This window comes from Macaca mulatta, chromosome 11 (genome assembly GCF_049350105.2).
Source record: "Macaca mulatta isolate MMU2019108-1 chromosome 11, T2T-MMU8v2.0, whole genome shotgun sequence".
Taxonomy (NCBI): Eukaryota; Metazoa; Chordata; class Mammalia; order Primates; family Cercopithecidae; genus Macaca; species Macaca mulatta.
The window spans coordinates 11,342,479-11,358,086 of record NC_133416.1 but is presented as its reverse complement, the minus strand read 5'-3'; the positions used below and the strand labels follow the sequence as shown (position 1 = coordinate 11,358,086).

At 37.4% G+C, this 15,608-nt stretch overlaps 1 protein-coding gene and 1 long non-coding RNA gene across 3 annotated transcripts in view; one reads left to right on the top strand and one right to left on the bottom strand.

Annotated features, from left to right (window-relative positions):
- The window catches only part of LOC114670782 (uncharacterized), a 43,230-nt gene extending 36,506 nt beyond the window's left edge, over positions 1 to 6,724 (top strand). Inside the window, exons 4-5 of the long non-coding RNA XR_013400886.1 lie at positions 4,971 to 5,124; positions 5,535 to 6,724. This is a non-coding gene — a long non-coding RNA (uncharacterized LOC114670782). The remainder of the gene's footprint in view (positions 1 to 4,970; positions 5,125 to 5,534) is intronic.
- LOC722289 (pregnancy zone protein-like) overlaps positions 1 to 15,608 on the bottom strand; it is a 50,464-nt gene that overhangs the window by 10,522 nt on the left and 24,334 nt on the right. For both annotated transcript variants that reach the window (XM_001118453.5, XM_028829250.2), the window contains 8 exons: positions 15,166 to 15,315; positions 11,165 to 11,329; positions 9,192 to 9,279; positions 6,300 to 6,435; positions 5,549 to 5,777; positions 4,918 to 5,044; positions 4,596 to 4,717; positions 4,327 to 4,378 (listed from right to left, as the gene is read on the bottom strand). In XM_001118453.5, the coding sequence (XP_001118453.5) occupies positions 4,327 to 4,378; positions 4,596 to 4,717; positions 4,918 to 5,044; positions 5,549 to 5,777; positions 6,300 to 6,435; positions 9,192 to 9,279; positions 11,165 to 11,329; positions 15,166 to 15,315 (1,069 nt within the window). The remainder of the gene's footprint in view (positions 1 to 4,326; positions 4,379 to 4,595; positions 4,718 to 4,917; positions 5,045 to 5,548; positions 5,778 to 6,299; positions 6,436 to 9,191; positions 9,280 to 11,164; positions 11,330 to 15,165; positions 15,316 to 15,608) is intronic.

Genomic DNA, 15,608 nt, shown 5'->3' with positions numbered 1-15,608 from the left:
TCAAGTGGTATTTCTTGTTCTAGATCCTAGAGGAATCACCACACTGTCTTCCACAATGGTTGAACTAATTTACAGTCCCACCAACAGTGTAAAAGTGTTCCTATTTCTCCACATCCTCTCCAGCACCTGTTGTTTTTTGACTTTTTAATGATCGCCATTCTAACTGGTGTGAGATGGTATCTCATTGTGGTTTTGATTTGCATTTCTCTGATGGCGAGTGATAATGAGCATTTTTTCATATGTCTGTTGGCTGCATAAATGTCTTCTTTTGAAAAGTGTCTGTTCATATCCTTTGCCCACTTTTTGATGGGGTTGTTTTTTTCTTGTAAATTTGTTTGAGTTCTTTGTAGGTTCTGGATATTAGCCCTTTGTCAGATGAGTAGATTGTAAAAATTTTTTCCCATTCTGTAGGTTGCCTGTTCACTCTGGTGGTAGTTTGGTAGTTTCTTTTGCTGTGCAGAAGCTCTTTACTTTAATTGGATCCCATTTGTCAATTTTGGCTTTTGTTGTCATTACTTTTGGTGTTTTAGACATGAAGTCCTTGCCCATGCCTATGTCCTGAATGGTATTACCTAGGTTTTCTTCTTGGGTTTTTATGGTTTTAGGTCTAACATTTAAGTCTCTAATCTATCTTGAATTAGTTTTCGTATAAGATGTAAGGAAGGGATCCAATTTCAGCTTTCTACGTATGGCTAGCCAGTTTTCCCAGCACCATTTATTAAATAGGGAATCCTTTCCCCATTTCTTGTTTCTCTCAGGTTTGTTAAAGATCAGATGGTTGTAGATGTGCGGTATTATTTCTGAGGGCTCTGTTCTGTTCCATTGGTCTATATCTCTGTTTTGGTACCAGTACCATGCTGTTTTGATTACTGTAGCCTTGTAGTATAGTTTGAAGTCAGGTAGCATGATGCCTCCAGCTTTGTTCTTTTGGCTTAGGATTGTCTTGGCAATGCAGGCTCTTTTTTGGTTCCATATGAACTTTAAAGTAGTGTTTTCCAATTCTGTGAAGAAAGTCATTGGCAGCTTGATGGGGATGGCATTGAATCTATAAATTAGCTTGGGCAGTATGACCATTTTCACGATATTGATTCTTCCTATCCATGAGCATGACATGTTCTTCCATTTGTTTGTGTCCTCTTATTTCATTAAGCAGTGTTTTGTAGTTCTCCTTGAAGAGGTCCTTCATGTCCCTTGTTAGTTGGATTCTGAGGTATTTTATTCTCTTTGAAGCAATTGTGAATGGGAGTTCACTCATGATTTGGCTCTCTGTTTTTCTGTTATTTGTGTATAAGAATGCTTGTGATTTTTGCACATTGATTTTGTATCCTGAGACTTTGCTGAAGTTGCTTATGAGCTTAAGGAGATTTTGGGCTGAGACAATGGGGTTTTCTAAATATACAATCATGTCATCTGAAAACAGGGACAATTTGACTTCTTCTTTTCCTAATTGAATACCCTTTATTTCTTTCTCCTGCCTGATTGCCCTGGCCAGAACTTCCAACACTATGTTGAATAGGAGTGGTGAGAGAGGGCATCCCTGTCTTGTTCCAGTTTTCAAAGGGAATGCTTCCAGTTTTGCCCATTCTGTATGATAATGGCTGTGGGTTTGTCATAAATAGCTCTTATTATTTTGAGATACGTTCCATCAATACTGAATTTACTGAGAGTTTTTAGCATGAAGGACTGTTGAATTTTGTCAAAGGCTTTTTCTGCATCTATTGCGATAATCATGTGGTTTTTGTCTTTGGTTCTGTTTATATGCTGGATTACATTTATTGATTTGCGTATGTCGAACCAGCCTTGCATCCCAGAGATGAAGCCCACTTGATCATGGTGGATAAACTTTTTGATGTGCTGCCGGATTTAGTTTGCCAGTATTTTATTGAGGATTTTTGCACCGATGTTCATCAAGGATATTGGTCTGAAATTCTCTTTTTTTGTTGTGTCTCTGCCAGGCTTTGGTATCATGATGATGTCGGCCTCATAAAATGAGTTAAGGAGTGTTCCCTCCTTTTCTATTGATTGGAATAGTTTCAGAAAGAATGGTACCAGCTCCTCCTTGTACCTCTGGTAGAATTCAGTTGTGAATCCGTCTGGTCCTGGACTTTTTTTTTATTGGTAAGCTATTAATTATTGCCTCAATTTCAGAGCCTGCTATTGGTCTATTCAGGGATTCAACTTCTTCCTGGTTTAGTCTTGGGAGAGCGTATGTGTCCAGGAATTTATCCATTTCTTCTAGGTTTTCTAGTTTATTTGCGTAGAGGTGTTCATAGTATCCTCTGATGATAGTTTGTATTTCTGTGAGGTCGGTGGTGATATCCCCTTTATCATTTTTTATTCTCTATTTGATTTTTCTCTCTTTTCTTCTTTATTAGTCTTGCTAGCAGTCTATCAATTTTGTTGATCTTTTCAAAAAACCAGCTCCTGGATTCATTGATTTTTTGAAGGGTTTTTTGCATCTCTATCTCCTTCAGTTCTGCTCTGATCTTAGTTATTTCTTGCCTTCTGCTAGCTTTTAAATGTGTTTGCTCTTGCTTCTCTAGTTCTTTTAATTGTAATGTTAGGGTGTCGATTTTAGATCTTTCCTCTTTCTCTTGTGGGCATTTAGTGCTATAAATTTCCCTCTACACACTGCTTTAAATGTGTCCCAGAGATTCTGATATGTTATGTCTTTGTTCTCATTGGTTTCAAAGAACATCTTTATTTCTGCCTTCATTTCGTTATGTACCCAGTAGTCATTCAGGAGCAGGTTGTTCAGTTTCCATGTAGTTGAGCGGTTTTGATTGAGTTTCTTAGTCCTGAGTTCTAGTTTGATTGCACTGTGGTCTGAGAGACAGTTTGTTATAATTTCTGTTCTTTTACATTTGCTGAGGAGTGCTTTACTTCCAACTATTTGGTCAATTTTGGAATATGTGCGCTGTGGTGCTGAGAAGAATGTATATTCTGTTGATTTGAGGTGGAGAGTTCTGTAGATGTCTATTAGGTCCACTTGGTGCAGAGCTGAGTTCTAAGTGCATTAAAAGTTTACACTTTAACTTTGGGGGGATATGGGAGATTCCTGAAAGCGTTAGAGAAGACAAGATACACAATCTGACACATGCTTTAAAGGATCCCTCTCGCTGAAGGGGAACAAGAAAAGATGATCAGGAGACCAGTTAGAAAGCTATTGAGAGCCTGCAAGAGAAAGGACTAGAATCGTAGAGATGGAGTGAAGTGGGTAGATTCCGGATATAATTTGAAGGTGAAATTGACTAGATTTGTGCATGGATTGGGTAGGGAGTTTAAGGGAAAGAATGTAGTAAAGAAGAACTCCAAAGTGTTTCTCTCCCAGCAAGTAGAAGAACAGATTTTTCATCATCTGAGATGAAGGAAATTGAAGGAGGAGCAGGTTTGTGAGGAAGAGCTGATACTCAGTTTTAAACTTGCTGATTTTGATATGCCTATGAGACCTACAAGCCTGTAAGTGGAGAGGAGTGGGCAGTTGAACACATGAGTTTGAGTTCAGGAAAAAGGTGTGGATCCAAGTTGTATATTTTTGGACACAAGTACATAGTTGTTATTAAAGCCATTGACTAGATGATTTTATCAAGGGATCTTCATATAGAGAGGAGAGATCTGCAGACTAAGCATTATCGTCAAGATGATTATAGATGGCACCGAGTTGCATTTTTAATGATAATTTAAATAAACATAAAAAAGTGTTAGCTTTTTCCTCTCTCTTTCAATATAGGGGTAATTTTTATATTGTTATATTAATGATATTAGTAAAATGTTGGTTTTCTATACAAGTTAGTGACCTGCAGTTCCTCTTAAAATAACTTGTTTAAGTAAAAACCTGAGTGCATTTAAACTGTTAATTGAATGGTAAATCATACTAGCGTCACACAGATATTTCAATATTTTGAACACGGTTTAGAAAGACATTTGAGAAACAGATGTATCAGAAAGAATTCTGTCCTGACGTCAACAGCCTTAGTCCTTATTATTAGGCAAAAGCTTTTAAGCTTTTAATCGAGACTTTTATTTCTCTATGCCCATTTCTTTATTCTTAAAATACAATAATAATACTTTAAACTGAAAAGTACTTTCTATTTATTTCCCTAAGAAAGTTGAGGCTCATTCCAAGTGGTTTTCATTAGGACAATGTTTTTCATCAAATGTACTTAGATTTTGAGGAGGGTAAGAGTTTCTCTCTCTCTCTCTCTGTCTCTCTCTCTCTCTCTCTCTCTCTCTCTCAGAGAAAAGCATGCCTCCAAAAGACATTCCACAACTGTATACTCTGGCAAGTCACTTAACATGAAATTTTTCTCTATTTATTACACTTACCCGATGCACACAGCAGCGTGTTGAAAGTTTCCTCCTTTGCTATTCCTTCAGGCTTTATATTGACAAAAAATAAAAAAAAAAGTAAAGCAATACTGAATGTATAAAAGAAAAATTAAACACTTGAAAGCAAAGGAGAAAATGCTGGTGAAAAATTGGATTGCAGATCTATCCACATTCTTGGGAATTAAATGTCACTGTCAGATGCATATTAGATAACACTGTATGAAATAATAAGGGCTCTGAGACTCACAGAGAGTAAACTCACATACCTCAACTAGTAAGGGCTTGACTACAGTGTCCTTCTGCACAAGTGGTGGGACATCAGTCAACTCATTGTTACACGCTTCCTGAGAATGCATGGCTTCTGCGGTAGCTGTGAAATTCACCTTTCCTGGGGAACAAAGTTCTTAAGAGTTAAATGGTGATTTTATATTGAACGGTTTCTTCTTTTTCAGTTTCCCCAGTGTATCTAGTGGTTGTCTTCCTCTTGATTAGTATTAAAGGAGGAGAAAAAATATGTATTGGGGTCAGTGCAGAAAAAAAATCATCTGAGCACACGAAGTGGAATTTGCTAATAGCGTTACTACTCACCCAGTGACTTTGGAGTCACAGTCCAGGACACGGTTTTCCGCCCATTTCTACAGACACAGTGAGATTCTTCATTCTTCTCTGTTGGGACAGCCAGGAAAGCGGAAGAGACTTCTAGCTGCACAATGACCTGTCCCCCCACACCCAAGCACAAGTTTATGAAGGGACACAGAACAGGATGCATACTGGGGAAGATGCTGTGTGCATCAGGTAAGTGGACTGAGGGACAACGTCCGTCCGTCTGGAGGCGCTGAGAAGCTATGCAAACATGACCAACTGTATCAGACACTTTGTAGTTTAGGTGTTTGAAACAAGAAAATGGAAAAACTGACAGGAATTAGGATAAATGTTGAGGATTTGGCCTTGTGCGAACAGAAGAAAGAGGTGTTTAGTGAAAAACATGAAGCAACCAGGTGGACATAATGTCTGAATTTAGGAATACACAGATGTAGGAGCCTGAATGAATATAACCTTACCACCTTGGACCCGTCAGGTACCTTTTCTTTTAGTACCAGGTCTGTTCCAAAATTAGGATGTGTCATACGCAGTTCTGATTTCCTGGGTTACCTAGGAGACCTGGTAATGAATGGTGACTATCTTCTATTCTCATTCACTTCCAGAGAAGTGCCCTTACCCGAATGCAAATGGACAAGTAGTTAAACACAGTGGCTTTGAGTGTGAAGGCTTCTCCTCGCACCACAGAATAAGGGAGGGTGAGTTCCAGGAAGAAAGGCTGGAAGGCTTGAAGAGACACGACAGGAGAGAGGCCAAACCCTGTGGTTCCAGACAAGCAGAATGCGCTGGCCATCCACTCCGTGATTGTGTCAGGGACCTGCATCACCAGGTCCCTTACACCTGATGAGCTAGTGAAGGAGCAGAGAAGAGGAGTGTGAGCAAATCTCTCTCTCTCTTTTTTTTTTTTTTTTTTTAACACAAAGCATGGGTGATCCTAGAACATGATAACTCAGTAACCTAGTGTGGTAAATGCTAAACTTGATCTAAGGGTTGGTGTTCCTGGTAAGGTCTTAAAGTTTTTTTTTGTCCCTACCTCCCTTAGTCCCTCCTTCCCTCCCTCCCTTTCTTTCTTCCTTTTTTCTTTCATTCTTTCCTTCCTTTTGCTGTTTCTTCCAATCTCCCTCCCCTCCCCTTCCCTTTCCTTTATTTAAGAGGGCTGGTAGCATCCTACTTTCTATTATTTATCTATAGACCAAATTAGAAAAAAAAATTAGCATTGTTTAATTATGAGATAAATGAACTATAAACCTAAATATTTACCAGCAAAGAGCAGAACAGAACTAAAAGGATCAGGAATCCGGGATAAAGTCAGTCATACAGCAGGATTCAAACCCTTTCCTAAACTAAATTCCAGGCAACACACAACTTACTCGACTACTACCAAATCCCAGATCCAGGTCTCAGGGAAGTACTTCCGGACTATCTCTTCCACTTGCAATATCTGAGGTTCTTCTTCGACCATTGGGCACATTATTTCTCCTAGGGGTAAGCCTCGCAGACCTGGTCCTGGAAGACAACACACAGGCCTCAGTGTGAACCTCATTTTTTATAATCAATTTCTTATTGCTGCCTTATTTCTCAAGTGGAATAAGGTCATATGCTCACGGAATGTTTATTATTGGAACAATTTAATCTATCAGCTTGTTATTTTGTTCACTTTCCCATAGAAAAGCTAATCCTATTTTTTCTTCAAACAGAATCTAGAGCTAAATATATTTTTCTTTATAAATAAAAACAAATGACCTGTACATGTACCTCCTGAATCTAAAATAAAAGTTGATTAAAAAAAAACAAATGTAGCTCTCTCTAGGATGATTATTCAACTGGTGAAGGGAAGGATAAAGAGTAATTTAATACATCAAATACGCTTTTACACTGAAATTGTGTTCACATGTCTTCTGTTTGCAGTGAGAATCAAACAAGAGGAATGGATATTAGTTAAGCAAGATGATTTCAGGAATGATTTTTTGTTTGTTTGTTTCAACATTGAATTAATATGGAGATATAAACAATAAGCAACAGGATTCAGTGGAGTATGTGGTATAGACAATGGGGAGTCAGGAATGAAAAGACAATCAACTTTAGTTAGGCTGGAAAAGACTTAACCAAAGCGGAACCTAAGATGATCATTCATGGATGGGAGGCAGAGGAGAATGAGGAGGCATTCCCAGGAAACGACTGTGCAAACATATACACAAAGGTGGAAGGGTGCTTCACAGGGATAATAAAAATTTACCCTCTAGAGTAGAATGGCTATTTTCAGGATGTGTTTCCCAAAATTATGTAAACAGAAGGTGTAATATATAATAAAACATCATGAAGGCTAAGACAAATAAATAAGATCTGTTAAGGCGGGAGTTAGTTAGCTTGATAAAAAAGAAATTGATATTCCAGAGATCAGAAGCTATACGTATATATAAGATATACATAATCTTAATATATTGTTAATATTATCTTAAATATCTTTATTATAATAGTATTCTATAATATATCTTCTGATCTCTGGGGCATCACTTTCTTAAGATAATTATATATGTGTGTAATGTGTGTAATTATAAATACATATATGATATATATAAAATAATAGAAGTGCTCTTTTAAAACCTTAAATGCAATAATCTTATGAATTCTGGAAGTAGTAACTATGTTTGAGAAATAAGTGACTTGAGAAAAGCAGTGTTTAAGGGCATGTGGGATAGAGGGAGGTAAAGAAAAGCTGGAGGCAAAGAAGGTAAATTAGAATGGTTTTTCAGTAATCTAGCTTTGAAATAATGACAGATAAAGTGATGTAACTGAAAATGAGAAGGAAAAAATGGATAAGCAACAAATACCAAAAGAAAAAATTGCATAGAATATTATAGAATATTTGGGGTCAGAGTGTAATGATGTACTGTGAGTTTTCAGGTTTTCTGAAATCATACCTTTGTTTCCATTGATCTGTTTTCTCTTAGGGTTAAAAAGAAAATACACACTTAGTGAAATGAAAGTGAATTAATCATGCTTTTCAGTTTCTTTTTTTTAAACAAACATGCCATTAAAGGAATCATGATTTTTTTTTCCCTTTTACAATCACAATACCTCAGTGAGTTTGGTGTTGTCATTCTGACTTCAGATTTAAAGAAATTGAGCCTCTGAAAGGTTAAGTGAGTCTGCAAATTTCCAAAGTCACAGAGTCATAGCAGAGAGGAGTGTGATGAAAAATTGTCCCTTTGTTCTTAAAACAGTGTTCTTTTTTCACTATACAGGATTTTTTTTTTTTTTTTCTGGGGAGGAAATATCCTTAATGACTCCTTTGTTTCCAACTAGAACGTTACTCCTTGCCTTCCCAGACAATGAATCTGCTGTATTAAAATGTGTTTATTCCTTTTTTTTTTTTTTTAACACTTTTTACTGCCATCCTCATTTTTTATTACAAAGTAAATTGGGTAGACATTCAAGCACGCAGAGAAAATTTTCTCTATGTCTGATGGCAGTAGAAAAGAATTTTGAGTTAGGCCCTTTTCAACTTTTCCTCATTTCCAGGTATACTTGAAACACACAAAGAGACTATGCAGAGGTAGTGTATCTGCCAAAAGTTGCATTACTCTCTTTTTGCTCAATATTACATAAATCACTTCACTTTCCATAAGAACATATGACAGAGACAGTTAATATGCACATGAGCCTTCCCATTTCTCAGCCTCTTTTGCATTTAGGGCAGGAACATGGGCGGAAGTGATGTAAACCATTCCTACTCCTGGCTTTAAGAGTCACATGCAACCTGCTTCCCCATAGGTATGACCCTGAAAGCCACGTTGGCGATGGCAGAGTCACCAGAGGAAGGTAGACTGGTTCTCTCTGACTCACTGTTTGGCACGGAGCTGTCCTGGAGAGCGTCTGAACTCACAAGTAGATTTTGTATGAGCAAAAACCAAACTATTATATGCTTACCCACTGAGATGTGGGAGTTTGTTTGATACTGCCATTTAATCTAATTCTGACTAATTCAGGTATCGAATCCACCATGGATAAGGAAGATCTAAAATGGCAAGACTATTAAAAGCAAAAACAAAAAGGTAGTTGATTTTGATGTCAAAGAGAAAATAACAATAATTGCTTAAAAATCCTCTATTTGAGGAAAAAATATTATTTGGGGCTAACTTACCAAGAAGTTGCTGCAGTTTCAAGATCCAATACTTAGAAAAATAGCTTTTCACCTTAAACCAACCCAATAAAGCACAATTTTTCTTCTATTTTGTCAGACAAATAAATCGCACCCTTACCTCCTATTATGCTGGCACGCAATCTTCGTGGTAGACACAAAGGTGGCTTATGGATTTTTGAGTTGGTAAAAATATCTAATCCTATGGCCTGAAAAAAATTAATTGTTAAAGTATAGTGGCAATCCAATCTTGAGACTCTAAGTAATTTCTTGAATTTGTATTGTACTTTCACTATTATGTTACATATAGCTCATAGGCTCATCATGAAAATTACACATAATGAAGACAGCTATTTATAAATACAAAAACAGAGTCAGAGGAGGTCAAGTTCATTAAGCTATTGAGTGAACAGGAGTGGGAATTCAAACCTATTTCTGATTCTTATTTTTAAATATTGTCTGGTATACGCTAATGCTCCTTAATTTTTTTTTTGCATCCTTAAAACTGAGTATTTTAGACTTCTTTTCCTGCATGAAACAAATATCCGTGTCTATGTATGCATCTAGAGAGCTCTCCTTATGGCTTTATTGCAGAGAGAATTTTTTTGCTTATTTCTTGTCATTTTAAATGGAAGGTTTGCATATTGGAGGTTGTTCTTTACAATCTTAGTAAACTCTGTTTTGGTTTTACCAGAAGATATGGCTTTTCCTGAATATCTATGCTTAACTCATTTCTGTTGTCCTTTCCTCTTTTTTATCAGTTTCTTTTAATTGTCTCAAATGTCTGCATCTAAAACCCACATTCAGATGCCCACAGTTGTCTACAGTCCACCCATTTCCGTCTTCCCCCTTCTTCAACGTTAGTCACAGATAAATATTATTTGCTGTTTTATCTCAGAGTATGTGGGAAACTGTGGGACTTTTGAGCACAGTTGTCAATGGGGGTTGCGTACGCAACAGAAAGAAATAAACCAGAAATAAATGTTTAGAGATTAAACAGCTAGTTAATAAACCAAGAAGTATTCTTTTCATCCTTCTACCATCTGATTTATGATTCCAGAAGGTCCAGAAGAGAGAGATTTAAATGGCTTTCAGCTAAGCTGTAGGCCTCTATCAGATGAATGACATATTTTCCTGATGGTATGATGAAAGTTTTTAGTGCTTTTTGATAGTGATAAGATTTAATTTCACAACCTGAATAATTCTGCTCAGTTAATACTAAATAATTACATTTTTAAGACATCTTGACATTTCTAATACAAGTTTTGTTAATCTTTTCTTAATGAAAGACAACTTTAAGTTTTCCTGGAATTTTATTAACCTGTGAAGACTAAAGTTTTTCACTTTATGTATTCAATCCTGTATTCATTCAACAAGCTTTTTTTGTTTTTTTCTGAGACGGACTTTCGCTCTGTCGCCCAGGCTGGAGTGCAGTGTTGCAATCTCGGCTCACTGCAAGCTCTGCCTCCCGGGTTCACGCCATTCTCCTGCCTCAGTCTCTCAAGTGCCTGGGACTACAGGCGCCCACCATCGCGCCCGGATAATTTTCTTTTGTATTTGTAGTACAGATGGAGTTTCACCGTGTTAGCCAGGATGGTCTCGATCTCCTGACCTCGTGATCTGCCTGCCTCGGCCTCCCAAAGGATTACAGGTGTGAGCCACAGCGCCTGGACTCATTCAGCAAGTGTTTGTTGTGCAAATGACTGAGATGGTGGCCACCAACAAGGTGCTTACCTTTTCAAGAGTGTCCGACACATTGTGGAAAATATTTTGTTTTGGTTTTCTCACATATTGGAATCCCCAAGAGCCCCGAGAGGGGAATATGATGGTGGTAAGCAGCTTTGGGATCCATTTGGTTAAGGATTGGGGCCTAAAAGTAAACCACTTGCTGTTTAAGGTGGTAGAGAAATTCATGTGTGAACATCTGTATGTCCACAAAGTTCTCTGTCTCTGAGATTTCAATATTTTTCTGTTAGTTATCATTCTGTTAGAGGGAGGGGAGAAAAGATCCTAGAGCTTAGAAGTCCATTGTTTCTCCATCTAAACAGAGAGGTAGAAATTAATTTTTGTTACGCTTTAGGAAAAAAAAATTACCATGAAGGTACTATAAATGTCATCGCCCTCCAAGACTTGCTTTGGTGTGGAAGTGATTCCTCTGTGAGTTGTGTCTTTTGCAATGTTGCACTTTTCATCATATTCATCCGCAGGACCTCCAACTCTAAAGGTAAATGGACTCTTCACTGGTAGCAAGTTATAGACCTGCAACATTGAGAGAACAAAGAAAATCTCTTTCTTTTAAACAAATTTTAAAATGTGATAATGTCCCACAGGCGATTTAAAAGATTATGGTGTTTATTCAACATGCCCATGAAAAGCAACACAGAGAATCATGGAGTGATATCAAAGGTCATGGATTCTAATTCTTTGGTTGTGCAAAAGAAAGTAATATATAGAGTGATGAAACGAATTGATCAAAATCTCAAAATTCATTTTGGTTGAGTAAAAATAAGACAGTCTCTATTTCCCAGGGGAAAAAAAAAAATGCCTACTTGTAAAAGAAAGTAGAAAATATGGACGTCAGAGCCACGTAATGAAAAAATAAAAACCACTCACAGTCCCCTCACCTAAAATAATCCTGTACATACTTGATTCATTTCCTTTTTCCGTTTCATATGATTAAGGCTGTGTCAAGTTTTCTTTTTAGTCTACCATATTAGGACCAAGTTTAGCTTAAGAAAAATCCAGGTGCAAGGGACAACTGAGAAATAATTCAATTCCACTTTGGTTTTGCCCAGAGCCTAGTGTAAGGCCACCTGCTAGGTATACACTGTTCAGGCCATTAAACACACCTGCAGACCTTCTAATGTGGCTTCTGTCACTTGTCATCTGTGCTACTGTAATAACTTAGTAACTGTTCTTGTGCTTTCATTCTTGCTCCCAGACTCTTAGCAGCAAATATGATCTTTTTAGTAGATTCATCTCAATTGTCCACTCTCCTGTGTAAATTTCCTTATTGATTTACCATTGCATTTACTATCTACTCCAAACTCCACACCAAGTAAACAGAGCCTGCCATGATCTTCCTAGTTTTTCATCCTACCTGCAGCCTCTATCATCCTCCCCTCTCACTGTTACATAGTAGGTGATTACCTTTTCCTTTTCAGTACACTCCAAATTCATTCTGACTCAAAATCTTTGGCATGCAGCTTCCATTTTTTGTAAACTTGCTCTGTCCTCTCCACTATTCTCCAATGTAAAAATTTCAAAATTACTCAACTATTTCAAAAATTTCTCAGCACCTTTATTCTTGATGTCAATACTCTGTTTATTCTTTTCATAGTATTTATAAAAATCTGGAATTATATATTTATATGTTTTTGTTGCTTGCTTATTTGTTTTTATATCTTACAATCAAAATTGTAAAAGACCAAATCTGGATTGTCCATCATTAATAATCCTGGTCTCAAAACAAAGTCCATCTTATAGTCAAGATGCAGTAAATATTTCTTAAATAAATAAGTGAACCATGAAGCCAATAAAATATAGGGTTATTCTGAAATTGCTTCATTGCAAGAGACATTTTTAAAGACAACATGGAACGGAAACTCTCTTTTGTCCACACTTAAAACCAGGGAGTGGGTGTCTGGATTTTAAGAAAAGCATAAAATTTTTGCATAATTTCTTGAAATTATATTAGTAGTGGGTTAGGAAGTGGATTTAAAAGAAAAGAAATTAGAATCGAATTCCTCCTTTAAAACGCATTGTTTTTATCATCAATTTCTTATTATTACCTTATTTCTCAAGTGGAATAGGTCATATGCTCAGGGAATGTTTATTATTGGAACAATTTAACCGACCAGTTTGTTATTTTGTTCACTTTCCTGTAGAAACGCTAACCCTATTTTTAATATATCCTAGTTGTGTTTTCTTCATTCATAATATTAAATTAATAATACCCTTCTCAAATAATTATTATTTATTTGCTCACTCATTAAAAATGTTTCAATCATCCATTGTACATAAGATTCTGTGCTAGGCAAGATGATAGAGTCAAGACCTATCAGTATGTGTTTTCAAGAGACCCATCTCATGTGCAAAGACACACATAGGCTAAAAATAAAGGAGTGGTGGAAAATTTACCAAACAAAGAGAAAACAGAAAAAAGCAGAGGTCATAATCCTAGTTTCTAATAAAACAAAGTTTAAACCAACAAAGATGAAAAAAGACAAGGGCATTACATAATGGTAAAGGGTTCAATTCAACAAGAAGAGCTAACTACCTAAATATATATGCATCCAATACAGGAGCACCTAGTTTCATAAAGCAAGTTCTTAGAGAATTACAAAGAGACTTAGACTCCCACACAATAATATGGGAGAGTTTAACATTCCACTGACAATATTAGACAGATCATCAAGACAGAAAATTAACAAAGATATTCAGGACCTGAACTCAGCTCTGGATCAAGTGGACCTGATAGATATCTACAGAATTCTCCATCAAAAAACTTCTTCGTTTCTGCCTTAATTTCATTATTTACCCAGGAGTCATTCAGAAGCAGATTATTCAATTTGCATGTAATTGTGTGGTTTTGAGTGAGTTTCTTAATCTTGAGTTCTAATTTGATTGCGCTGTGGTCTGAGAGACTGTTATTATTTCAGTTCTTTTGCATTTGCTGAGGAAGGTTTTACTTCCAATTATGTGATCAATTTTAGAGTAAGTGCTATGTGGTGATGAGAAGAACTGAAATCATAACAGTCTTTCACCATTTCACACCAGTCAGAATGGTGTTTATTAAAAAGTCAAGAAACAACAGATGGGGGTGAGGTTGGAGAGAAAAAGGCACACTTTTACAAAGTTGGTGGGAATGCAAATTAGTTCAACCACTGTGGAAGACAGTGTGGCGATTCCTCAAAGATCTAGAAGCAGAAATACCATTTGATCCAGCAATCTCATTACTGGGTATATACCCAAAGGAATAGAAATCATTCTATTATAAATGTTCATTGCAGCACTATTCACAATAGCAAAGACATGGAATCAACCGAAATGCCCATCAATGATAGACTGGATAAAGAAAATGAGGTACATATACACCATGGAATACTCTGCAGTCATAAAAAATGAGATCATGTTCTTTGCAGGGACATGGATGGAGCTGGAAGCCATTATCCTCAGCAAACTAACGCTGGAACGGAAAATCAAACACTGAATGTTCTCACTTAAAAGTGGGAGCTGAATGCTGAGAACACATTAATACATGGCATGGAACAACCCACATTGGGGCCTGTTGGGGTAGGAGCAGGGGGAGGGACAGCATCAAGAAGAATAGCTAATGGATGCTGGGCTTAATACCTACCTATTATCTTTGTTCACTGATGACATGATCCTATATCTAGAAAACCCCTAGATAGGTGATGGGTTGATCTGTGCAGCAAATCACCATGGCAAATGTTTACCTATGTAACAAACCTGGCCGGGCGCGGTGGCTCAAGCCTGTAATCCCAGCACTTTGGGAGGCCGAGACGGGCGGATCACGAGGTCAGGAGATCGAGACCATCCTGGCGAACACGGTGAAACCCCGTCTCTACTAAAAAATACAAAAAACTAGCCAGGCGAGGCGGCGGGCGCCTGTAGTCCCAGCTACTCGGGAGGCTGAGGCAGGAGAATGGCGTAAACCCGGGGGGCGGAGCTTGCAGTGAGCTGAGATCTGGCCACTGCACTCCAGCCCGGGCGACAGAGCCAGACTCCGTCTCAAAAAAAAAACAAAAAAAAACAAAAAAAAACAAACAAACCTGTACATCTGGCACATGTGCCCCAGAACTTAAAATAAAAGTTAAAAAAAAAGATTCTGTGCCAGGCATAGCACAGATTGTTTTGGCAAGCAAGATTGCTCCCTCAATGAGAATATAACAGAGAATACAATGAGATAAAGTATGTAAAGTACTTTATGCAATTTCTGCTTGTTGTGGAACTACATCATGCCTCTTACTCTGAAGAACTTGTTTTTTGCAAACATTTTTGGAACTTTAACTTCCAAAAATGATCTTATCATGTGAGCATTTCATGATCTCCAAGGCTGGAATGGGACTCACGGATTGAGGTGAGAGCTCAGCTTCCGGCTTCATGAGCAGCACACTCTGGTCTACAGCACGGAGGGCACAGAGGGAGAGGGGCGTGGCTGTCACTTTCAGGTGGGTGTTTGAGGCTGGCAGGCTCTGAGCTGAGGAGAATCTCAAAGTTACCTGTAAAGAGGATATGATTAAAGCAGACACTTTTATAATTATTACAGTAACCAGCCTTCCTTCTACTCCAGGCTGAGGGTAGTCTTTTCTATACTTCCTTTCTCTTTATTCATCTTAGAGCAGGATTAAGAGATGAACAGCCTAGCAACTACCAATTCAGTGTCTCTGGAACAACCTGGAAATGTGATGTCAGTTAACTCAGGTTTTCTATTCCTTACATAACTGGTGAAATATCAATTGACTTTAATCATATAGAAATAAAACGCTGCATTGAACTGAAAACACACGTACAA